This window comes from Pollicipes pollicipes, unplaced genomic scaffold, assembly GCF_011947565.3.
Source record: "Pollicipes pollicipes isolate AB1234 unplaced genomic scaffold, Ppol_2.1 Scaffold_4295;HRSCAF=5057_pilon_pilon_pilon, whole genome shotgun sequence".
Lineage (NCBI taxonomy): Eukaryota > Metazoa > Arthropoda > Thecostraca > Pollicipedomorpha > Pollicipedidae > Pollicipes > Pollicipes pollicipes.
Genome location: NW_023596461.1, coordinates 41,547,527 through 41,573,184, shown reverse-complemented (window position 1 = coordinate 41,573,184; position 25,658 = coordinate 41,547,527). Strand labels below are relative to the sequence as shown.

The 25,658-nt window shown below is 53.8% G+C and overlaps 1 protein-coding gene across 1 annotated transcript; it reads right to left on the bottom strand.

Moving 5' to 3' along the window:
• Positions 1–738: 738 nt before the first annotated feature.
• On the bottom strand, positions 739–25,242 carry LOC119096607 (adhesion G protein-coupled receptor L4). The gene is made up of 16 exons (XM_037219508.1): positions 25,153–25,242; positions 23,980–24,178; positions 21,820–22,470; positions 21,051–21,272; positions 18,088–18,275; positions 16,989–17,172; positions 16,159–16,360; positions 11,942–12,064; positions 11,501–11,675; positions 10,555–10,679; positions 10,000–10,121; positions 6,399–6,465; positions 5,888–6,053; positions 5,381–5,508; positions 3,250–3,412; positions 739–1,773 (listed from the first exon to the last, which is right to left on the bottom strand). Exons 2-16 carry the CDS (start codon positions 24,138–24,140, stop codon positions 1,664–1,666), a joined length of 2,787 nt encoding a protein of 928 aa, XP_037075403.1. The 5' UTR covers positions 24,141–24,178; positions 25,153–25,242; the 3' UTR covers positions 739–1,663.
• Positions 25,243–25,658: the final 416 nt, after the last annotated feature.

The window sequence follows — 25,658 nt, the reverse complement described above, 5'->3', positions numbered from 1 at the left end:
CAAGGTTCTAAAAGTTGACGGATTTTTATCAAAAACAGCAAGCGAGCCCAGGACTGTGCGGTCAAGAGTGAAGCGAGGAAATAGCGGGCAGTTGGGCCCGGTCTGGTATGTCACGCGCTAGAGGTCAAGTTGTGCGAACTAGGGCCGGGAGAACTACGTAGTCGTGTAGCTCAGTTCGCTGGGTTTGCAGTCCTCTGTCTACCTGAAGGTCTGGAAAGTCTGCCTTTTTACAATGCCCTGGTCAGTTACTCTCAGTCAGCACAAACGTTTTTATTATTATTTTTGTCTATTTGTACCGGATATCAGACGTCACTGATTCCATGTACATGCATCTTGACACGACCTGCATGATGCCATTCAAATCTCTCATCACCAAGCTCGTTTCACCACGCTGGAGGTGGCTCATTGATGACTGGAAATTCTCAATTCCCACTAACAGAAGCTAGACCAGCACATTTCCGACAAAAACATCTGAAATTTCCGAAAAGGCCGAAAAATTCCTCCAACAATCCCGAAGCCAACAATACGACAAATGTAGAGACATCAGTCAGATTATGGATATTCCGGGGCCAATTGTCACTAGAAGTGTTTTCCAACTCAGGCGTACTTGTTTTGCAAGAGATGTGTCATGTTCAGACGATTTTAGTCATGAAAGTTCAATCAAATTCGCGAAAGAATTGATGATGTTCTTAAACGCTTCACACAATCATGCCTCTGCAAAAATGTCCTTACTTGTAGCGTTTACCTTATCTTTATTTGCTCTTTTGGTAAGCGCAGACCCACACATGTACACGAATGGAGTGCCCAGGCGATGGAACAACAGCTCTGTTCCTGTTTTACGTACATTTACAGCCATACACATACGCAAAGAAGCAAGCAACAGCAAATCACAAAGCCTGTTCATTTCAAGCTACGCTGAATGCTTGCACGATTGAACAATATGCGCCCTACACAGAGTACCCCTGGCGCTCTTCCTGGTAGCCGTTTCCTGCGATGGCAGCGGGCCTCTTATTCTGTTAGTGCTGGACTGTCTATCTGGCGAGCTGCCGCGAGGGGTTAAGGCCCCTTTGAAACCCTTGGCACGAAGCAGCTCGCAGCATTTTCCAGTCATGTCTTGTAAAAATACACTTACTACCTGACACGTTCGGACTTACGCTAACTTATCACTTAATACTGTCTAAACGGTCTATCGCGAGTCGCGGTCATTTGAAGTTGTACCATAGCAAATACAAAGTACTTTAAGTTCACGTGCGCCCTAAAATATCAGCGATAAGGAGTTGCGCAGTACTCACAAAGAAGTACAAATGGTCTGCCCATAAATTTGGCGTGAATTACTTGTTGGTGTCCTTGTGGTCGGTGGCGTTGGCATAGCATCTAAAAGGGCGTCTTAGGACATAGCCATCACTTCTAATGAATTTCTTTTTTTGAAACGGCATATCCGTCTAAAGCAGAATACCATGACTTACGCGTGGCCGAATCGATTGTACTATTCGTCGTCTCTTCCGTGCGTCTTCGGAAAAATGTCCGGTCCGGTCATTTCCGATGAGGTCAAAGTGAGACCGTCTGCCATGAACCTCTTTCGCCAAACACCATGGTTGAGGCGCGTCATCACGCGCATGTCATACATGATCGTCCTGCGTCGACACGACTCGGCGTCGGTGACTCAGGCACTGACACCATTGGACTCGACTCGCCGCAGCTTATCCTGGCTGGTCATCCCGGACGAGAGGCTCTCATCATCGATTCGTCGCACCGAGTATTTCTTGTTGCCCGCTGCGGAGGTGAGAGATAGGTGTCAGCTTACGGTCGGGCTGCAGAGCAGCCTGACACACGGGGTCAGACTGCGGCGCAGTAAACACACCAAGTCAGGCTGTAGCGGGACATGACACACGAGGTCAGACTCCAGCGGAACATGACACACGTCAGACTGTAGCGGACCGTGACACACGAGGTCAGACTGTAGCGGAGCGTGACACACGAAGTCAGGTTATTGGCTACACGCGGCCTGACACACGATGTCGGGCCACATAACAGTCTGGCGTACGAGTCCAGACTGGAGCACCGCCTGACAGACCGGACCAGACCCTGGGACGGGCTGAGCCCACCAAATGTCCAACGCTGAGGACCATGCCGCCCAACGAGCGGTAAGCTAATGCACAAACACTGCTCATACGCCTTGCCTTATCCGTGAGAAGTGCGGTAGACAGCGGTAGGTAGACATTTTGGAACAAATGCATCTGTACGGCGCAGTGCATGGCGCTGCCTCTACACACCTACAGAACCCTTGAGATCATATAGCTGGTGTTGCTCCACTAAATATCACGGCTTGAGGGTGTGGCGCGCACGTTGGTTCACGTGTGTCGCCAGGAGCCCACGCCCCACTACGTCCTATCTGAGACTCACCATGTGTCTCAGGGGTCCACCACTCACCGCTCCTTGGTGAGAGGAGCATTACACACCACATGCCAACGAGTTAGGATGCCTAGCGCGTGCTCGGAAACCTATCAGTAACGAATAGTGCCAATGTCCACTGGTTAGCGTCCGTCCAGCACCCACCACTCGACACGCGTCCCCCGACACCCAACACTCACCACGCGTCCCTCCAGCAGCTACCACTCGACACGCGTCCCCCGACACCCAACACTTGCCACGCGTCCCTCCAGCAGCCACCACTCGACACGCGTCCCCCGACACCCAACACTTGCCACGCGTCCCTCCAGCAGCTACCACTCGACACGCGTCCCCCGACACCCAACACTTGCCACGCGTCCCTCCAGCAGCCACCACTCGACACGCGTCCCCCGACACCCAACACTCACCACGCGTCCCTCCAGCAGCTACCACTCGACACGCGTCCCCCATCACCCAACACTCACCACGCGTCCCTCCAGCAGCAACCACTCGACACGCGTCCCCCAACACCCAACACTCGCCACGCGTCCCTCCAGCAGCCACCGCTCACTACGCGTCCCTCCAGCAGCCACCGCTCACCACGCGTCCCTCCAGCAGCCACCACTCGACACGCGTCCCCCGACACCCAACACTCACCACGCGTCCCTCCAGCAGCTACCACTTGACACGCGTCCCTCAACACCCAACATTCACCACGCGTCCCTCCAGCAGCCACCACTCGCCACGCGTCCCTCCAGCAGCCACCACTCACCACGCGTCCTTCCAGCAGCCACCACTTGACACGCGTCCCCCAACACCCAACACTCGCCACGCGTCCCTCCAGCAGCCACCGCTCACCTCGCTGCAGCAACCGGGTCAGCCGGGTCTTCTGCTTGACGGATGACTGGTGGTCCGAGTCGCCGTCGGTGGTCTCACCGGTGACCGGCTCGCGGGACGTCCGGCCGGTGGTGGTGGCCCCCGTGGCGATCCTCGGATCCCGCCTCGACAGTCCCGCGCGCCTCTGCGGGTGGAGGCCGCACCACCGGTCAACAGGGCCCGGTGGCCGGTGACGTCTGAGACGCATCTCACTGTACGCTCAAACTCGTCGCAGACGCTGATGTTGAGCGGCGCTTGGAGACAGTGACTTTTCGCTGCGAAAGTTTCCCCGCAATGAGCTCAGAGTTCTGGTGCTGAGTTGTCGACTTCCAATATACCTGGAGATATTGGTTAAACGACGTCACAGTGTAAACATAGGTTATATCGACGATACTCGGTGACTCAAGCGAGGCCTATAACCACGAGATGCTGACCCCGTGATCTCGAGCCCAGCTTGAAACGTTGAGCACTGTCAATTTAACCAGTGCTTGTGCAGAAGCACTGCTGAATGAGTAATTCCGGCATACTGAAAATCAATAACTCAGCATAAGAATTCTGAACACATAATGCCAAAAACCGGGAGCTACAGGCCTTCCTTTCCCATATCAAGCTCCACCGCTTGCCTCACTGACATTCCCAGGAGGAAAGTCGTCGCCCGTGTTTGAACGGCGAGATTGGTGTGAAGTCTGTGGATTCGAGAATCTCGCCGGGCTACCTCTTACGCCACTTAAGGTTTGGCGTCACCACAGTTATTGGGCATCCGCGTGGGTAACGTCGCGTGGATCACGTGTGTGCACCAGGTGCCGGTCCCAATGATTAGTGCGGACGCGGCTTAACATCTAGTCGCTAATGATTTGCTGATTTACTGTTGATGCTGACTAGTTGCATCAACAACCCAATTTATTTTATGCACAGACGGCTACCTCGGTTCACTTCAATGAATGACCCACACAGACCGCGCTGATCCAGCAATAATGCCACTGAAAGGACACTTTTCTCACAAGATTTCACGCTGATTTCATTTCACTTTCAGATTTACTTTTGCTTCATACAGCAAAACCATAAATCCACGCAGTTTTGAGCCATATGGCGTACATGTGTGGAACGGAAATCCCTAACGTTCATTCATTTTGCAATGGGCAAACCATCCTCAGAATGATATGTTAAAAAATTGGCTTATTCTACGCACACACATTCATGCGGAGTGAATAAACAATGCGCCAGCTCGCGTTTTAACGTTATGATATTGGCCCCTGTCGGCGGGGGCGCACTTTATATATTTCAGCGGGGAGGCCTGAACCCTTCCAATGCTGACCTGAGCCCCCCAATGCTCCTTTGAGCTCCGCCTCCAATGCATATGGGTAAGCAGGGAATGCTGGGCCAAACTAATGTAGAACTTAACTTTTAGGATGCTAGGTAGTAGTAACCTAAGCGTACCGCTACTAGCATCATGCTAATTGTTTACTAAATAGTATCTTGTAGGTACCTAGTGTGCTTTGTCATGCTAACTTCTTCATATACTAAACCAGTCCGCAAGTGTTTGACAAGTGTTTTAAATCATCACACCTGAATTAGGATAAAGAACAATTAACTGCAATAAACGGTAGTGTCTTGAAGTAAAGGGAGGGCCAGAGAAAAGAAAACGCATCTTTTCTCCAGCAGCGGCAAGTGTATTTGTAGCATAATCGTGGCTGTGGTGGTTATCCAGCGCGATCAGCAACAGTGGTAGCCATCAGTGATCCCTCACTAAGAGTCACTAGATTTTTGTGTGAGTTGCATCCCATTCTTAGCGTTTCATAAAAAAGGAAGCTCATATTAACTAGAAATGGAAAGTCATTCCTTCGCAGCAAAGCAATTTTCAAGTTATGAAATATTAAATAAAGTTAGTTTTCAATTTTAACATCGAGGACGTAACTTAAAGTATCCGGGAAAAAATCAGGTTCTGGGGATAGGCTGGTGCTATGATCTAGGCCGTCCATGTGTGTTGGGTTGCATGTTATCCTGGCACCGGGTCAAGTGACCCGTCAGGTCAGCTGAAGGGCCATCAGCTGACCTTGTCAGCAGAGGAAGAAAAGGAGATTGGAATGGTTAACCATGTGGGATGCTTTCTCACCGTTGTCTTCCACATGAACCGGGTAGCTTCTGTCCGGTTCTTTTCATTGAGAACTACGTGAAACAGGAATATAAAGAAGCCTTGCAGGGAGTTCAGTAATGCAAAGACGACTGAGAAGAACAGGAGTCCTGCGAAAAAAAGCATGAATCGTCGATGATGGGTGGGAGGCTTTGGAAAGCCATTCCTTTCCTCCTAGGGATGATATTCACTCTGTGCACGGCTGTGTGTATCAACTCCTTTCAATCACAGGTGATTATTCTGCAATGATGTTTGATGTGGAATACGATAGCGCCATATACATTAATCTTTCTTGGTTCTGGCACCTCGCAATGACATGGCAGCCAATATGCTACAGTAATGCTATGCGGCCTACGAGCAAGTTGAGAGAACGACAGCGCGGATGGCCTAACTGACATTGACGCAGCTGGCCTAACGAGGCATTGACGCATCTGGCCTAATGACGCATTGACGCGCATTACGCGCTCATGAAAACGCAAAAATGCGCACCGTTTGAGAAATACAGGAACCCGAAAAGCCAGGTAGTTCCGAGAATGGCCACCAGGGAGGCGGAGCCCTTGATCCAAGTGGACACCTGGCGTGTGTCCTTATTAGAGCGGGCTGCAGTGGCACGCGCGGTCACCCTCAGAGCCAGCACCAGCACTAGGATGTTCACCTGCGACAGGAAACAAACGGTTACACTCAGGGACATGTCTAACAATCATGGTCATGGTCATGGTCATGGTCATGGTCATGGTCATGGTCATGGTCATGGTCATGGTCATGGTCATGGTCATGGTCATGGTCATGGTCATGGCCATGGTCATGGTCATAGTCGGTCATGGTCAGCTGACAGAGCAGATCCACCACCATGTCCACCAGTCACAGAAACCGTACGGGTGCTGTCGACGAAGGTGATCAACAGTGCTGACGGGTCTATGCAGGAGCGTTTATTTTATGTCTACTCTCCTCGCATACGCCACGAGAAACTCATAGGTACGCGTGAAGTTCAAGATCATACCAGAATCACTAGCAGCAGGGGGCCGGCGAAGGCCCAAATCAGTCCGTTCTCTGTGCTCAGCCAGCAACTGGAACAAAAGGAGCCGCTTATAACGCTCACCGCATTCGTCTGTATGTCACAATCACGTTTCACGCTGACCTCAACATTAGCAGCTGTTTGCGAAGTGTGCCCATGGTTGCCATTCACAGTGACTAAGTAATAGCTGCGGCTCATACCGAAGAATACCTCACAAGTACGCCGTGTAAGTTGAACCACGAGTGTCGCTTTGTATTCTTTTGGGTGGACCACTACCCCGCTCAATGTTCGATTTGACCTCCCAACGATAAGTCCCCCCCCAACCTTCTGTAGCCTAAGCACTAGCAGGACATCCAAATTGGGAACTCAAAATTATATCAATTTAAAGAGGGTTTCCGCTTATTGCATCACTGGTAAAAGGAACAAGGAAAGTGTTAACTCCGATGTCATGTCAGGTCGAGTGCTGCTGCTTGAGCCAGCAACACTTTTGAAGCTGCACGTTCGTGCTATGTTGACTTGAGTGTTCTTTGTTTTTCCTGCGCGCTGCATGTTTTTACTTACAGGATTATTATGTCTGTTTGACTCTAGCATAGTGTCGTGCTATTGTCCGAGCATTTTGGTATTATTCAGCAATGCTTCATGTTCTACAAACTGCAGCGAGTTGCATTATTTTGTCATTGCGTTTTACTGGAAATTGAAAACGAACCGATCGAATCGGTCGAAGAAACCGGTCGACACCCAAAAACGTGGCCAAGTCATAGCCGTCCACGTTTGGAAGAATCTCGAAATGCGCCGACCTTCACTTTTACGTGAAAATCTGGTGGAAGAGTTACACACCCTGGGACGTCCTGGAACAATGAGGGCCTCTATTTCGGGCACAGACAGCCAACACCGGGTAGTCGGCTCCGTGTCTGTTTGAACCCTGGGAGCCCATTTTCCAAGCAGGAATAAGGCCGGGACCCGCGATATGCGTTGGTCGGGAGTTCGAGACCGCTGGAACGATGAGGGTCCATGTGTCGGCCAGAAGCCGATGGTGCCTAACAGAGGGTTCTGTATCGGCAAGGAGCCCCGAGCAGGCCAGTGGGAAATTTGCTGAACGGGGACGCGGACGGGGCCCCGAATACCAGAGCGTATCTCACGTTGGTCGGGGTCTTCTGAAAATGAAATAAGATATGAGCACTTATAATGGCAGTCCTCATTGAAGAAATGAAGATGCATTGTATCAGTCAGGACCCCAGTACCGAACGGGACCAGTACCTCCAGGACCAGTACCTCCAGGACCAGTACCTCCACTCCATTTCAGCCAGAGGTCCATTAAGTTAAAGTAGAGTGTCTGTGTAAATTATCTTACTATCTGTGGCGACAACGCGTTTTGTTGCGTCAATGAGGGCTCTGGTGCCGATACGGGGCCAAATATTCGGGTCAGGGGGCCTTCGGCGTCAGGCAAGCGACCAATGTACGATTGATCCCTCGCAGGGCTTCCGTACTTAGCCTACTTAGAAGTACTTCCTAGCCTTAGAAGTACTTCCGTACTTCCGTACCAGCCGACTCCACCCCTGTATCGCGAGCATGGCAGCTGGTTGGCACCTCGCGCTGTGACGGAATGACCCTTTAATCCCTGACCGGAAAATAGAACCCCCCACCCCCCACCCCCCTGCAGTGTTCCATCCACTGGGCCCCTTGCCCTGGAATAGGTAAGGGGCTTTTTTAGTGCTCACTGGGCCGGATCGGAGTGAGGCCAAAAAGGAAAAAGGCGAACACAAACGCGTACGTCTGTCCTTGTCCAGAGCCTACTTGTGAAACAAATTACATAAAAAGGTTTGATTATGCGTGTTCGTAATCTTAGGAACAGGGACACTGGTGACCGGGGTTACAGTTTCATCAAACCAAACGGCGTTGGCCGCTGCAGCGGGGGTGGTGGGCGCCTGGCGGGTGACAACAGCCGTTGTGAAAGATTCTTCGAAAACGGCTGTAACCGCTTCAAAATCAGGATCAGCGTACATTTCAGCATTCAGTTCTGATATTTTCCCCTGAACAGGGTCAAACCATGAAAATGGCGATTCTATCTATACTTGTCTAGTTCCATTAACAAAGACCAGCACCGGCTCGCAGCCACAGTGAGTCATAATCCGTTCCCCCTATAAATCTAAAATGAACAGGTGAAACATACTTCCGTATTGCCTGTTAAACGTGCAAACTGACATCCTATAGCGTTCAAAGGTACTTCTTTTAAAAACTGTATCGTTTTTGTCCGTCCTCTGGCCGCCATCTCGTGTAAACGGCGGGTCAACGCCGTGGGCCCACGGAGGCTGCAACGCCGATCGTTGGATTTTGTTCAAGGACTTGCGAGCCCACAAGGTCAAAACTATCATGTAAATCTCCCACTACTCGGCCACTGATGAAGGCTAACAATCGCAGACTAGCATGTGCTGGCCTTGTCAATGCAACTTTATGATCCTATTTCGATTTCCCATCTACGTCCACTATCAGCTACGTTCACAAAAACTGTACAACCCAGAAAAGTTCGGCGCAGTCCGTCAGTGCTGTTGGCTTAGAAAACGTTCACTGAACCATCGCGTAATGAATAGCTCCGACCGTTTATTTTTTACAGTCGCTTAGCGCCTAGTTTCTTTCGTTTATTGACTTCAGAATGCAAAAAATTGACCTTACTGCTGCTTTCGGTTTCTGTTTCAGTTTAAGACAAATATTGAAACTTAACGGAAAAAATCGTGTCACTTGAAATTAAGGGAGTCAATCCGTTTTTGAGCTGGGGAGACTTTCACAAGGAGGAGACATTCGTCAGCGATGTATCCCTATTCCCCCAACTTACCAAGACTCTTGGCTGCGCCTCTACGGGGGCGAGCTTATTAAGCATCAGGTATGTGTACATATTTATAATCGTATGCCCATTCGGTGCCAGGTGAAGCAGCAGCATCGTCACAACAGATCTGTGCTGCTTATGACATTGCCATGGTGGGCGTTTCAGTTGTCACACGTTCAAACTGAGGCAGGTAAGGGTCGGTTTCCCTTGAGAGAGGCTCAGCAGCTTGGAACAATGTCCCACGGAAGTGCATCTGGCTCGCAATGCACTTTTTTAGTGAGGGGAAAAGGCATTCTTAACAGGAGGGTATTTTTCTAAGCTTGTTTGGGGAAGGTTAAGGACGTTCTGAAAGGATTCGTAGAGAAGTGCTAATGCTTTGTTTTACATTAACTGAAATACACATGTTTTAGTGATTTAATTCTGGTGTCGAGAACCTGCGTGCAAACGGGTTGTGACAGCCACATATATTGTGGACGCTGTATTCTTGTAGTTACCTCAACAAATACAACACAAATTACCTAAGCACATGGTGGAAAATTATAGGCAGATTTCACTCGTCAGTGAGCTAAAACGAGTGATATAACCGTTCCGTTTTGCTGGCTTGAGAAGATGAGCGCTGCCCCATCGGGCATCCTGACAAGATGCCCGATGTGGGCAGCTAACTGTGGGATGTCTCTTCGTCCCTTCCCCATTGCGAGCACCGACACCGAGCCTGTATCTAGTTGTCAATATCCTTGTCTCGACGAAAAACAGCGTCCGACTCACGCCATGTCCGTGCCGTAGCCAACGCCCTTGGTTGAGGCGACAGAGATTGTGACGATCAAGGCGGGGACGCCGTATCCCAGACCGTAAAAGTAGCGCATATACGATCGTCCCGAGTCGAAGACCTGCAGCAGGGTGACGGTGTAGTTAGCACATACAGCGCGGAATACCAATCACTGCCATCCGACCGAAAGTAGGGAAACGTCATTCTCTGCTCCTTTTTGCTTTAACTACGGGCTTTTGCCAAACAATGTAAGGCGGTGGAAAAACTATTGTTCGAATCTCATGCCAAATCGTTGGAAGTCGGGTTAAAGTTGGTGTAGGTCGGTTTTAAGGTCGGGTTAGTGGACATGCAGCAGAACAGGCAATGGATATTAGCGCAAGACGATGACCTATATCTGCATGCCAATACAAAGATGACTTCGGGGATTATTTATCCACCGACGAGACAAGCTGACAAAGTTACTTGATATCTCGCACAGGCCAGTCCAGTTAGCGCCTGTCTTTGATAGGCAGGAAACGGACGGAAGAGACTGCGCCCACGAGGCGCCCACCTACCTTGTAAAGCAGCAAGTATATCTGAACGCCTTCGATGCACATCCAAGCAAATGCAGCGAGGAAAAAGAAATGCAGAAGCCCAGCAACAATCGCACATCCCACGGCATTTCCGTGCGGTTCCAAACCTGCGAACAGGTTTGCGTATCTTAAGTAAAGCAGGGCAGAACAGCAATGACATATCAACCGGCCAAACGTGTCAAACGGTGGCAATACGCAGACATGTGCTTGATGTAAACACGCCATGAAACATTTCAATCTTGGTGGTCACAGGACGCAGAGAGCATATAACTGGCTTGGACTCTTGGCAACAGGCAGAAACAGTTTTACATGGAGCCGACGTACGTTTGATTGTCATGGGAGGGAGTTGAAAAACCGTTGGTGTTCCGAGCCGCTTTCCAGTGCACTGGGTGGGTGGGGTCTGCAGAAATATTTGACTTAAAAACATGAGGAGCATCCTAATGACCGTTCAAAACAGAGCCCCACTTCTGCGCAGCGGTAGCCAGGATATCGCCAGGGTAAGGCCAAATCGGGGTCTACTGGGTACTCTTAGCCAAAGTAGCTTCACTTCGTAGCTATAACGGCCGTTTTTAGGACGCTTTTAGGCTCGGGATTTCATGCTGATGCTTTGAGGGTTTATTCGCAATGTTTTAGAAGACTAGAAGATCAACAGGCGTCTTAAGCTGCACAAAGAGTGCTGAGCCTTCGGTTCCAGAGGAGCTCCCTCCACCTTCACCTGGAAGAGAGCATGGCTACGCCCTCGGCTACGCCACTGTCTCTGCATAGCATAACAACTGTTATCTCCTTCATGAAACAGCATTCCTGGGGCCTTGACGGTTATATTATTTCCTGATACTCTCAGGACACCAACTCCGTTAATTGGTCGCCCTTGGATCACAAGACCGCCCCTGCCCGCGGTTCTGTCGTGGCATCGGCTCACGTCGCTCACCCGCGAGCAGGATGAGCTCGGCGGCAAACAGGCAGAGGCAGAGGTTGCGGTGTACCGAGGTGCGGTCGCTGCGCAGGGCCGAGACGGCGCTGAAGATCACTATGCAGAGCGCAAGGCAGATGAGACTGATGACGCAGCCCACGTTCGTCAGCCAGCTCAGCGCCAGGTCCAGGCCCTGCCGCGGTGCGAGGCGTCAGCGCCGCTTGCCTCTGGGGTGCGGGGACTGCGATGATATCGGTCACCTGGTAGGCACGCTGTGCGGCCATCTCCGCTCGACCAGCAGGAGGTGGCGACATGTGACCTGTGTGTTCGTAGTGACAGTGCTAGGCTGCGGGGACAGGTCCTGGTGCCCTGTGCCTCCAAGATGTTTTTGACCACCGCGACCCCGACCGCCACCGCGAATGCGACCGAAGGTCGGGGCCAGGCTAGCAGCCCACCCACCGAGCCGGGCACGATGACCCCATTGATGTCCATCAGGGTGGCGAAGCTGGTCAGGTGGTTGCAGCTGCACTCAATGAAGTCATCAGACACTTGGCTAACGTAACAGCCCTCCGTTGACCAATCCTGCCAACAGAGGGTGTTAGAAGGCTTTCGAGCTCGTCAGCGGTGTGCCCCGTTGGAAACTGGCCAAGTCCATGCTCGCGCGGGCTGCTCGCGGCATTGACTCCGTGGGGGCCCATCGCTGGCCCAACAGGTGTAGTTCTTTTTTAACACAAAACGCAACACAACTGGATATCCCTGGACTTCCAGATGGGCAAGAACAGTTGGACAAGAACTTTCATGAAGGTCATTACACGGTCTAGGGGCCCCATGCTGTTTCTAGGAGGCTTACATGCCCACTTTTAGAATCATTTTCAGAGTAAAGGAGCATTCCACGTTGCCCTTTATTTCTTTGCATTTGATCGAAGGGCCCTGCGCTGTTGTTGGGCCTTTCCTGGTAGCGTTCCGGCGTACTCTTGTCCATCACGGGCCCTTCCACGAATTCTTTCCATTCGCCAGAAAGGCTCTGTGGGCTATAGCCGGGGACCCATATATTAACCTGCCGGGGTATTCTGGGTTGCTTAGGGGTCCTTTACGTGGGTCTCAGTTAGCCTACCGGCACGGTTGCGATATGCTCATGGGCCTCTTCATTGGTCTAGGGCGCTTCCAATTATCTATCACTTGCTTGGGGCCCTGCACTCTTATCGGGAACAAATCTGATGGCCTGCTTGGACGCACCAGTCGTTCGGGGACCCTTCACACTGGGTCTTCGGTACTTCTTTTCTTAATGGGGGCCCTGCGCTTCGGGGGGCCTATCTGATAACCTGTTCGGGCTCATTCAATCGTTCGGGGCCCTCTTCATTGGACCTTGGGCACGTGCCATTTGAATGGGGCCCTGCGCACTTGCCGGGGCCCCCTCTGTTCGCCCGCTCGGTCATACTGGATTGCTCGGGGGCCCTGCCATTGGTTCATGGTATTTGAATTTAGGGCTCTCTGCTCCTATTGGGGTCATCTAATAACCCATTCGGGTACATTCCATCTTTTGGGAGCCCTCCGCACCGGGTTTGGGATATTTCTTATTTCAACGGGGCCTTACGCCCCCGTCGGGGTCCCTTCTGATAAGATGTTCGGGCCCATTCGATCGTGGATGACCTCTACATGTGGTTTTGGGTACTTACTTTTTTAATGGAGAGCGCTCCGCGCTTTTCGGGGGTCCTATCTGTTAACCTGCTCTGGCGCACTCAATTTTTCGGGGCCCTCTACGTCGTGTCTGCCGCGAGTATTATCTACTGCGTGGCTGCCGCGTGGGTATTTCATATTTGAACGCAGGCCGCGCGCTCCTGCCGGGGCCCCGTCTGCTAACCTGCTTGGGCACACTCGAATATCCGGGAGCTCAGCATAAAGTGCTAGTGTTATAGTGTTTTGGGCACTTCTCATCTGAGCGGAGGGGTCCCCGACTACGTACTTGTCGGGGACCCCATCTATTCGCTGCTTCGGCCAAACTGAATTGTCTGGGGGCCTGCACATTGGGTCTTGGTGTTGGGTCTTGGTGGTGAGGCCATTCACATGAGGTTTTCGGTGCTTCCCATTCGAATGGAGGGCCCTAAGCTCCTGTTGGGAGCCCTATTTGTTAACCCGCTCGGACACACTCGATCATTCGGGGGCGCTCTTCATTGGGTTTTGGGTACTTCATGTTTGAATGGAGGGTCCTAAGTTCTTGGTGGGGGCCCTATATGTTAACCTGCTCTGACACAATGGATCATTTGGGGGTAGTCTGCATTGGGTCTTGAATAATTCCTATTTGAACGGGGGGGCACGCTTTTTTGGGAACCTTATCTGTTAGCCTGCTCGGCACACCCAATCATTCGGGGACCCTCTACATTGGGCCTTGGGTACTTCCCATTTGAATGGAGGGCTCTACGCCCTTGATGAGGTCCTTATATGTTAACCTGCTCGGGCGCACTCGATCGTTCAGAGCCCTACGCATTGTGTCGTGAGTTGTTTTTGTTTTTTGTTTTTTGAATGGATGGCCCAATGTTCTTGGCGGGCCCCATATATTAAGCTGGTCGACCCGGTAGCGTATGCAGAGGGGGAGTGGAGGGGAGGCACGGGACCATGCCCCATATACCATGCCGAGGGAACCTAAAGGCTCCGAAGGGGCCCATAAACGGCCGGGCGGACGCAGTTTTCTCACAACAAAATTGGAAGCCTTTGAGCCTACAGGCGACCAAGAACAATTGCTAGCAAAAGTGAAGAGTTCATAAGCAGACCAAGCTCATTTTTTGTTGATTGAGAAAGTGCTGCTCGGGGGAAATTTTGGTGCCCATTTCGCTGTCTAGAGCCATTGTGCTGTTCGTTTCCTGGCCCTATATGTCCACTTGTCGGGTCAATCTGATCGCTAAGGAGCTTTCCACGTTACCCTTGCTGTCTTTGCATTTTCTCGTAGGGCCCAATGTGCGGTTGGGACGCTATCTGCCTCTATGCCTGAGCACTGTTGATCGATCAGGTTTTCCTCCGCGGATTCTCTCCACTCGCTCGAAAGGCTCTTTACGTTTTTTTTCCAGACCCCAAACGCCAGGGTATACTTAGTTGCTCAGGGGGCCCTCATTTGAGTCTCGGGCTCTTCCCACTTACTTTGGAGGGTCCTTGTGCAGCTAGGGCTTTTATAAGGTAAGGCACGGAGACACTTGACGCTCAGGGGCCACCTACTTTGATCGAGGCCTCTCTCCCTTTGGTCTCATTTGCGGAGGACTCTTCACTCCTGTCGAGGTTTGTGATGTTAACTCGCCCGCGCACTCTTGGTCGCACAGGTGTTTTAATTTATGGTCTTGGATAATTATCCTTCGCTCGGAGGGTTCTGTACTCTGACCGGGGCTTTATAGGTCAGCCTGGCGAGGCATTACCGGTCGTTCATGGGCCCACCACGTTGGTCTTGGGTTCTTTTCGCTTGGTCTGCGGACCGTATATTTGTTGACGGGAGCCACTTTGTTGGCCTCCTACGGCACCCACTGATCGCTCAGGTTTCGTCCCTATTGGCCTTGGTGCCTTCACCTCAGAGTAGCGGTCGAATAGGCGCCGATGAGTTTTTACGCGCAATTGGCGAACGTAATTTTTCATCCCGTCGGCGTCGTACGTGTCATTTTCATTAGGTATTGAGTGCGTGACACTTGTTATGCTAGTGCATCATGTTCTTAACATATTTCGAATGCTAGGATATGTTGCACTTCTTTAGAACAGAGGTAAAATTCTGCACTAGTCATCAGTCATCAACTGACCACATCACCCAGTCGGCTGGCCGTAAAAACGTAAGCTAGAAATGAAGTCCATACTTGGTTTTGATGGTTGTTAGCAGCTAACTCAAGTTTATTTTGCCTGTTGTTCTGAAACACTTTGCCTCAGAGCCACAGCATATAACATGATCTGTAGGAAGTGGGTGAGCTCTATGTGTATGCATGCGTAACACGCCTGGCTTTTTAAGGCCGTGCACAGTAGAATGGGTTTCTGTATTTATGAAATAAATGAATAAGTAAATGCATACATACATACGTACCTATATATATGTATATATATATATATATATATATATATATATATATATATATATATATCTATCTCTCTCTATCTCTCCTCTTCTCTCTCTCTCTCTCTCTCTCTCTCTCTCTCTCTCTCTCTCTCTCTCTCTCTCTCTCTCCTCTCTCTCTCTCTCCTCTCTCTCTCTCCTCTCTCGCTCCTCTCTCTCTCTCCTCTCTCTCTCTCTCTCTCTCGTCTCTCTCTCTCTCTCTCTGCCTTCTCATCCTCTCTCCTCTCGTCTCTTTTTTGGGAGGAGGAAGCCCCAAACTCCAGGGGGCCCCACGATGTTGCGTGCCCCTCCCTTGACGAAATCCTGGATCTAACCCTGGGTTTGCCTTGGTTCCTTAAACAATCATTTCAGCTAGGTACCGTATATGATTATTCGGCTATCCGCTAGTCACATGCCAAGGCCCAGGGTACCGTCTATAAGAATGAAAACAAAATAGTTGTCTTGTTCGCCACATCCTTGAGTCGCATCAGTTCGCATCAGTTAAGCCTGACGAGGAAGTAAGGTCCTTTCACGCCGGCCCCCTGGCTGCGTCACTGAGCGCACCAGCGCCGGAGAGACGGTGACGTTGTCGACGAGTCGCATCCGACCCGCGACGTACCTGGACGGAGTCGTTCCAGAACGCGCATTGCACGTTCGAAATGCTGTACTCGCGGGCCGAGAGGCGGGTCGCGAAGTGTAGCGTCACGTTGGAGGTCTCGAACATCACGGACGTGTTTCCGATGAAGCGCTCCCCGCTGGCGCTGGCGCTGATTAGCGGGGAGTTCACGAACGACGAGTACGGATAGTCGCCGTCAGTGAGACTGGAAATGGAAGGGCCGTTCCGCTGAGGCAACCGGCATCTGTCTCGTTTTCTGCACGTTTGCAGTTGTAGACGCATGAGTTGCTCATGGCTGGTATAAGAAGTGCAAGGTGGAACCTCCAGTCCTGGTGTATCTACACAATTATTTCTGTCATTGAATGGATCAGTTCAGCAGTAGGCTTGTTATACATCGATTAAGCTATCTGGATCGGTACCTGCCGAAGGATTCGGGTGGTGTGGTAAAGGTATGCAGAACAATCTCTGCTTACGATCCACTCTCAGGAACACTCCTGTCGGCTGTAACATTCCGTGCGAAAACTGAAATGGCATTTCAGGCCGTGTTCACCTTGCTTCTCCCTGGCTGAATAACATAAATTTACCGAGTTCGATCATTCCAGGCGGGGAGCAAGCAACGCACACTCACATTGTGCACTCTCACACAACTGGTGGTCGAGATCCCAAGCCCAATGCCCCGCACTCCACACATGCTGACAAGGACAGCCGACAGCGACAGCCATCAAAATGTGCGACGCGAAACACAACCAGCCCGATGGCGAGAAAGCAGACACACGGCCAGCAGCGCCGCAGTCGCCGCCGCACCTTCTCGGCGCGCGGACCGGCGTCCTGACCTGCACTTCTGACCCCTGAGTAGGCAGTCCATGTTGCCGTACTCGACGAACACGAGGCTGGTGCGCTGTTCCTCGTCCTGGAAGCGGGCCACCTCGGCGGGCAGGGTCACCGACGAGCCCTGCCGCGTCCGGTACTGGAGCTGACTCGCCAGCGTGTCGTTGGTGAAGCGGCCTGCTCGCAGCCCTGCGGCGGGAAGAAGGGGGACAGGGTTTGAAGAGTCGCGAGGGATCTGAGACCGGTGTGTCGTGAGGAGAGGAAAAGGGACGGGTTGTGACGACAGGGATCACCGTCATGTATGAAGTGTGTGACGAGGTTACGTCTCGTTTAGACTTTTGGGCGAGAGTGGTGTCCATTTTTGGATACCCGCTCTCGGACACGAGCCATGTCGGCGGAGGAAACGGGGGGTAAGGATTGCTGACCGCGCTGGACACTGCACTGATTGTCGCCCTGAGGGGCAAGCTGTCGCCAGCCAGACAGTCAGAGTCTTACTCTCAGCGTAGCCGATATGGACCTCCATCTCGACACGAAAGCTGGGAGTTGGACGATGTCAGGACCGGATGCGGCTTCTCACAAGCATCAGGCGGTGGATTTTTGGTATGCAGCTTCAGTCACGCGAGCCTCTGAATGGCTTTCTAGCTAGTGAGTCTTCGCCAATTGTTTGGAATGCGTCCCTGCTCGTGGATGATGTTGAAATGTGCGCATTTGGTCCCTACGGTGACAGTGATAGCCGCGGACGACGGGGCAGACATTGTCCAGACTGTGAATTGGTGAGAGATGAACGAGTGAACGAGCAAGAGGGTGGGCAGAGAGAGAGAGGAGAGAGAAGAGAGAGAGAGATAGGAGGAGAAGAGAGAGAGAATAGGAGAGAGAGAGAGAGAAGAGGAGAAGAAGAGAGAGAGAGAGAGAGAGAGAGAGAGAGAGAGAGAGAGAGAGAGAGAGAGAGAGAGAGAGAGAGAGAGAGAGAGAGAGAGAGGAGAGATTTTATCTAGGCTGACAGAAAATGAAAGCGAGTCATTAATGAGAAGCCACTGTTCCTAAAGCAGCCTTGCTCCTTCCACTTGCACGCACATGGAAGTCGCGTGCCGTCCTACTACTCACGTATCTCAGAGTGGTCGGTGAAGTTTTTTCCTTCGTTTTGCAGATACCCAGCCAGCAGGTACGCCGACTGCTCGACGTTGTACTGCAGCAGGGTGGACGTGCCTCTCCTCTTCCGCGGCGGCATGCTGAACCAGGAGGCGTCTCCCTTCGTCAGCTGGCTCACGAGATACGTCACGTTTCGCACATACCTGCGAACGGACGAAAAGGACGCGCTGACACCATTGTCAGGGCTGAAAGCCTGTACCACAGCTGACGGTAGACCTGGCCAACACCGGCTGGATGGTCTGGCGATGGGCCTGCCGAGCCGTCGGAGGCCAGCGATCATTAGCCATCTTCAATACTCCCAGCCGAAATAATTTTGGATAAGGCGTACCAAACATTATGCCTTATCCGCCGACTGGTGCCCCTGTCATATCACTTGTTGGCGCGACGAGCACCACGGCGGGGTGGCAAGACTTTCTGTGCCATACCGCCGCGATCTCGCCGCTGTCACTGCCTCGTGCGCCGAACCCGCGGTGCGTCGCCTCAGATGGGCGTGATAGCGCCGGGCCCGGCCGCGTGCGCCGCGCTGTCAGTTCGGTCGCGATGCGTCCCTGGCTGCGCAAGAGCTCGGCGGCGGAGTGGCAGCAGCCCGATGGCGCAGCAGCCGCAGCAGCGCAGGACCGGGACCGCCGACGCACTCGTCGCGCTCGACCCGCGCGCATTCGGCTTCACCAGCGGCTTCCGCGCGTATCCGGTGCACCGCGACTGGTACCCGCTCGGCCACGTGAGCGGCCGCACCGAGCTGGAGGGCGCCGGCGGCCTGTGGCGCGTGCACGACCGGCTCTACGACCTGACCGAGTTCGCGGCCGCGCATCCGGGCGGCGCCTGGTGGATCCGCGCCACGCGCGGCCTCGACATCACCGAGCTGTTCGAGAGCTCGCACCTGTCGGGGAGACCAGAACGTCTGCTGCAGCAGTTCTACGCGCGCGATGCCGAGGGACCGCGCAACTCACCCTACACGTTTCACCCGGACGGCTTCTACCGAACCCTGAAACGGCGTGTGGCTGGGCAGCTTGGCGCCGCCGGCGGTCGCACCGGCCCCACCTGGCGCACGCACGCGCTCATGGACGGCCTGACGGTGGCGAGCGTGGCGGCCGCCTGGCTGGCGGCGGCTCGTGATTCGCTGGCGCTGTCCCTGTTCGCCGGCTTCGTGTTGCACCTGGTAGCGGCCTGCGCGCACAACTACTTCCACCAGCGCGACTCGCTGCGCATGTTCCTGGGGGCACTGGCGCCGGGGCCGACCGTGGCCGAGCTGCGTGCCGCCCACGTGCTGGCGCACCACCCTTTCCCCAACACCGTGTTCGATCCGGAGGTGTTCTACTTCTCGCCGCTGCTGCGTCTGTTGAGCGAGCGCGACAAGCCCTGGACGCATCGTTGGCTGAGCGGCGCCATCGCGCTGCTGTTGGCGCTGCTTCTGGCGCCGCTGTTTGTGCTGACCAAGCCGCTAACCGTGGCGCTGGGCCTGCAGCCGTTGGCGCCGGAGTCGGCGCTGATCTACCTCTGGCTGCCGCTGCTGCACGCAGCGGCCGGCAGCGCCAGCGTCGCCCTGCGCACCTGGCTGGTGATGTGCGCGGCCTCTGGCTTCTGCACGCTCACCGTGATGCTCGCCTCGACGCACCACCATCCGGACGACTTCCACGACGGCGACGCGCCGCGCCGCGACCGCGACTGGGGCCTCCACCAACTGGACGCCACCAACGACCGGCCCGAGTACGTGGGCAGCCTGGTGCTCACTGCCGTCACATTCGGCGATCACGTGCTGCACCACCTCTTCCCCACGCTGGACGTCAGCAGACTGCACGCGCTCTACCCGACCCTGCTGCGCACGTGCCGCGAGTTCGACGTCGACCTGCGGCTGTACAGCCAGCTGGAGATGCTGTCGGCGGCCCTGCGGCAGATGTGCCGCACGCAGCCGAGCGCGCGCGGCCCCGAACGCCATTGGTTTGGCCGGAGCGCCGGGCTTGCCGGCGACGAGGACCCCAACGGTGACGACATCGCCAGCAGCGGCGCGAAATGTGCTTGAAGGCGTTTGCTGCTCCGTTGCCAAACACGCATGAACCGATGGGTAAGCTTGTTCTAAAGGAATAGGCTGGGCAAACTTAGAATAAGTGCAAACATAGTGATCGATTCGACATGGTCGATGCGTTCGACACGCCCATAAAGCCACGTAGGACATTACTGGCGATTCAGACACCCCACCGATTCAATGTTTTCGCAAGGCCTTGAAGATGAAGTTGGCAGCCGGGTTAATACTAGGGGTACATTTGACACATTTGGGAAATGACATCGGCTTGGCGGCTACTTTTGAGGGCCATACCCGGTCAACTGACGTCTCCCCGCATGCGTAAAACCTAATAATACTGCCAGCAGGTTTTTGGTTTGAAAAACCTTAAGCTCATTCGTAGGTCTCTGCAGTTGGCTGTATATGCGGGCCATTTTATATATTCGCCAGTCGCCTGACGTGACACATAACGTCTCAGAAAGTGAATCTGAAAATTCGGCATGTCTTGCCAACAACTCTGCGTAAAATTTTTATCAGCAAGTCCGAAGCACCAAACATCTCGAATTTTCTGCCGACAATGCAGTGGCTCTGTAAATGTCTCAAACGTGTCGGCCCGTTTTTAACCCTGCAGTGTTTGTGAAGCCTCCCAGCGACTTGAATGTTCCAGATCCGTTCCCATCAATGCATCGCCATGCAATGTGACGGACGCGCTCAGTACATAGAGTCGGCTGCCGACCATTGATCGTCCGTTTCATGCATCCTGAACGACCAGGCGTCCCTGAACGACCAAGCGTCGTGCTATCTCGAGCGATTTCAACTTCTGCCGCGCGGGCGACGCGAGCGACAAGAGTGCCGCACGTGTCCGCGGCACACGCGACGCGTCTGCCTGTCCACTCCCCCGTCCGGATATCATGCATACCCGTCAGCCACGTCCACGTGGTCGGAAGCGTTCCGCAGCTGCGTCCGCTGCGTCTCCACCATCAGCGGCAACAGCTGCACCGAACCTATGACGTCGCCGGACGACAGCGTCGTCCGCGAACAGTTAGTGGCCAGCTCCTGTACGATCAGCGATACCGACTGGTTGCCCTCCTTCAGGCGGTTAGCCACGTCGTCCGTGTCGATCGTGGAGGACGTGCATTGCCTGCAGGGAGGGGGGAGGGGATTGCGTCAGCCGGCCGACGTTTGTCATCACGAGCGAGAGAATTGGGTCAAAACGTCGGCATGCGAGAATTTCTGGCACGACTGCTACATGTGTCAGATGAGGTATGGGCAAGGGGAAGAGGAACCGAGCGGGCTGACGGGCTAGGGAACGCAGAGGTACCTCCATGGTGTTGGTGTAGCGTTTGAGCACGTGAAGCACAAGAGGCTCAGGTCCTGGATCCATTGGATCCCGGATCCGTGCGGCATCATGACATATCACATAGATTTTTCCTAGACACCGGCAATCTCTGCATGTCAGCCAGGTGCAGCGGTGCAGTGGTGAGCGTCAGCGGTCGTGTAGGTACTCTGCCAAGCACCTTTGTGCGAGCACATTTCAGTATTCACGAAGCTACGGGCCGTACCAACCACGTACAAATCAAGTATCTACCGCGAGCACGCATCGAATCACGAGCCAGTCTTCTGTGACCCGAGCGAACGGATATAAGCAACACGCGTGCTCCATGGCAGCGTCGCCAGCGTCGGCTCACGTGAGGTCCGGGTAGGGGGCGCTCCAGCGTCCGTCCAGGCCGCAGGTATAGGTGGCGGAGCCTTTGAAGGTGGCGCCGCAGGGCAGCACGGCGGTGCGGCCGGCCGCCGTGACTGGGAAGCTGAGTCCGTAGTCGGGGAAGCTGGCAGCCGGACACGGATGCAATGACGCCGGCACCTCGCCCTTCGGCCAGGGTGGCAGCGCGCACAATGTCCGCAGCTCGCCCTGGCACTGCGCCATGGCGCCGCCAGGCAGCAGGCACCGGTCGCGGTTCGGCAGGTACCACTCGCGCCGCAGGTCCAGCACGGGACGCGGCTCGGTGGCGTTGCCGGCCAGCCAGAGTCCGTGGACATCGGCCTCGGCCTGCGTCAGCGCCCACGTGGCGAAGTCAGCGTCGTTGTCGACGAGGTGCATCATGTCGCCGCCCAACTGGCGGCACAGCAGCAACTGGTCCTCCCAGCGGCCGGACGCGTCCGTCGTCAGATAGCAGGTGTTGTGCGGCGCATACCAGGAGCTGTTGAAGGCGCACTGACTGACGTCGGACTCGGTGCGGTAGCGGATGCGCAGCGCTGCAGTCACGCCCGCACACGCCTCTGGGTCGTAGGCGGCGATGAAGGTGGCGCTGGGGAAGCACGTCTCCTTGCCCTGACACCTGGCGGATGACGCTGGTCAGCGACTGCGCGACGCCGCTGGCACCGGTGCCTCACATGACGTACATCATCGCGAAGAAATGACCACGCCACAGCCGCCTTCCCTTCGGTGATTGTTTCTATGGGCGTTGTGTCACATGGTGCCCGCCTAAGTAAATTATTCCAAGGCACAAAAGTGTGCAACTGCTGTCGTGGCAATTAGGGCAACCGTTTAAGCGAGGAACAGCAGAAAGCAGATTTCCGACCGCGCAATCATCGGTGGAGGTTGGATGAGCAACTAGGCGGTAGTCAATGGCAAGGTCGTTTCGCATATTTGGTACGTAGGCGTGAAACGGCCCTTGTAGCCGACATGCAGTCATTACCAAAACAATAACTGCAATCATTATCATCGCACATATATGGTGAGCAAAATCTACACATTTGCAATAAATGTTTCTCACGTTTAAAGGTATTGCATCACGGCAGCCAGTGGTAATACGTAAGACAGTGACGAACTAATATCGCATCTATTTACAATAGTACTGTGACGCCGCTTTCACCACTGAGCGGAAACAAAGGATCACAAAATTACTGACGAGCAAAGGAATGTAACACACAGCCCACGAAGCCCACCGAAAAACGTTTTTCTCCTAAAACAGCTATTTTGCCCTAGGCAGATTGGTCTTGCAGCTGGGCTAAAGGTCAGGTGACGTCAGAGTCCAGGGAGTACCATGTCGAGCATTGCGGCACGTTCAACTTTCGCCACCAAATTCTACTGTTGACCTAGAATTGCGCGATCGTGTGGTAGGGGTCAGGGCCCGCACAACAAGCGCTGCTTAGCGTGAGCTCTTATCCCATAAATCCATACATCGAAAGGTTCGGATTAAAACCAAAAAAAGCTCAGGACAGTTTTCAACCCCGCAGAAGAGGAAGATTTTCCTACCACCAGCCAGCGGAAGAGCATCTTTCAGTTCTTCACCAGAGTGGTGGAGGATCTTTCAGCCACCTGGCGGAGGACACTCTCACCACTTCCTGCCATAGTAGAGGATCCTCTCACCACTTTTTGAAATATTGGAGGACTCTCTCGCCACTTTATGCAGTAGTGGAGGACTTTCTCAACACCCAACGTGTTTACGGACGACCCTCCCATCACCCACAGAAGCGCATGCTCCTGTCAAACGTAACAGCGGACAGTGATCCTCTCCGCTACCGTGGTGAGTGCACGATCTTTTCACCACTCACAAATGGTGACAAATATTCTCAACTCTCGCCAACAGCGAATGCTCCTTTCGTCAGTCAGCAGCACCATAAGATTCTCTCATCGCTCACTAGTAGCGGAGGAAGCTTTCACCGCTCACTAGTAGCGGAGGACGCTCTTACCGCTCATCAGTAGCAGAGAGAGCTCTCACCGCTCACCAGTAGCGGAAGATGCTCTCAGCGCTCACCAGTAGCAGAGAAAGCTTTCACCGCTCACCGGTAGTGGAGGACATTTTCACTGCTCACCAGTAGTGGAGGGTACTCTCAGCGCTCACCAGTAGCGGAGGATCGACTCGCTGGTGTACACCAGACAGCCGGGAGAGCCGTCAGGCAGCGGGACGTCCGGTCTGTAGCAGGGGAGCAGCTTGCTGTCCAGCGGCATTCGGCCGAAGAATGCAAAGTCGAAGATCAGATGGCTGTGCTGCTTGCCGATCATGGCTTCATCACAGAAGGAATACTCGTGACCTGTATCGTCTGCGGCCAGCGACAGAGCACCATCAAGCATCGTTGGCGTGGAGAGAACATCATTTGTCATTAAGAACGGCATCACAGTGCCATTATGTCAACAAGTTTTCACCTGGACGTTGTCTTAAGCACCATCTATGAGGTGTTTTACAAGGAACCTTTCGGCGGGATGTTTCAGAACATTTGCAAAATGCTTCGAAAAATCGCGTAGTAATATGCGGAGTGCTAGCGAATTTGAAACGAGCATTCCAGCAATAGCGTTCACTTCAGTAACGCAGCTGACATGCTTGAAACAATATTTGCCTGGTTAGGACCCCTCTGATACATCTAAAGGTATGAATGTCTGTTTTCCATTTTTGAAAGTTGTACTACACCTTGGGCAAATTTGTCTGTGAACGCGTCTGTGGTCATTTTGGGTGGGCAAGACGTGTCAGCTTGGAGTCAGCAGAGCATACCCGGAACTGCATTCAAAAACTTCGGCATCATTACACAAAATTACCAAACATCTCCGACGAAAGCAAAGTTGCGTACTTTTCAGATTTTTCCTGCGCCTTCTCGTCACCAACCGGTTGCTTCTCAGTCGCCATTAATGTGCAAAGTTTTGGCGGTCAAGCTCCAATTAGATGCCCTTGGCAGAAGCCCGTCATGATCCTATTAATCAAGATGAGATGAAGCCAGCGAAGAAAAGTATGTCATTGTGATGGTAATCCCTGTACCCCAAAACTGAGGCCATTGGTTTGAAGACAACGCCACAGAAAAAGCAGACGGTTTGTAAATGAAAGGCGCTGCGGGAGTGAAATGAAGTTGCGAAACAAAACTTACCACCCGTGTGACTTAGAAAATGTGTTTTTGCGGTGACAGTCCAACTCTCGCCAGCATGCGTGCACACTCCAAACCGCATGTTCGCCGTGTATTTAAAAGCGTGGATATTGTAACGAAGAGTGCATTTTGGATAAATGCCTTGGAAGCACCGGTGAACGCACCTGAGACCTGATCGCAGGTACTTTCGCCAAAGCCGTCCGGACAGCGACAGGTCTGGCCCCACTGGAGCTGAGCGAACCAAGGCGGCGGTGGCGGCGGCGGTGGCGGTGGTGGCGCGGCGCGGCGGGCCCGGCCCGGCATCCACTCGCAGAGGCTGCGGTGCCGCTCGCCGCAAGGCCGCAGCTCCAGGAGGCCGCTGTCAGCGGCGAGCGCCACGCAGCGCTGGCCCAGTGGCGGCCGCACCGCGCCTGCCGCGTCCACCCAGAGGAACCAGCGCGTGTGCGGCGGCGGCGGCCAGAGGTGGCGCGCCAGTCGGGGCGCGTCGGCTGCCGCCACCGGCGCCAGCCGCCCGCCGTGCCGCCGGCACTGGCGCCGGCCGGCCGCCTCGCCCCGCCAGTCGGCCGTCGGCAGCAGGCAGCGGCCGCGGCTGTGCTGGAACGGCGCCGGGCAGTCCGGCGTGGCGGCCGACGGCGGCGCCTCCGTGTCCGGCTGCAGCAGCCTCCGCGGG

Coding starts and splice junctions, on each gene's coding strand:
- LOC119096607 (XM_037219508.1), bottom strand. CDS start 24,140: ATGATCGGCAAGCAGCACAGCCATCTGATCTTCGACTTTGCATTCTTC. Junction 18,276..21,050: donor CACGTGGACGTGGCTGACGG/GTATGCATGATA, acceptor GTCCGTTCGCAG/GTATGTGCGAAACGTGACGT. Junction 11,676..11,941: donor GGGTCATCGTGCCCGGCTCG/GTGGGTGGGCTG, acceptor GCACCGCGGCAG/GGCCTGGACCTGGCGCTGAG.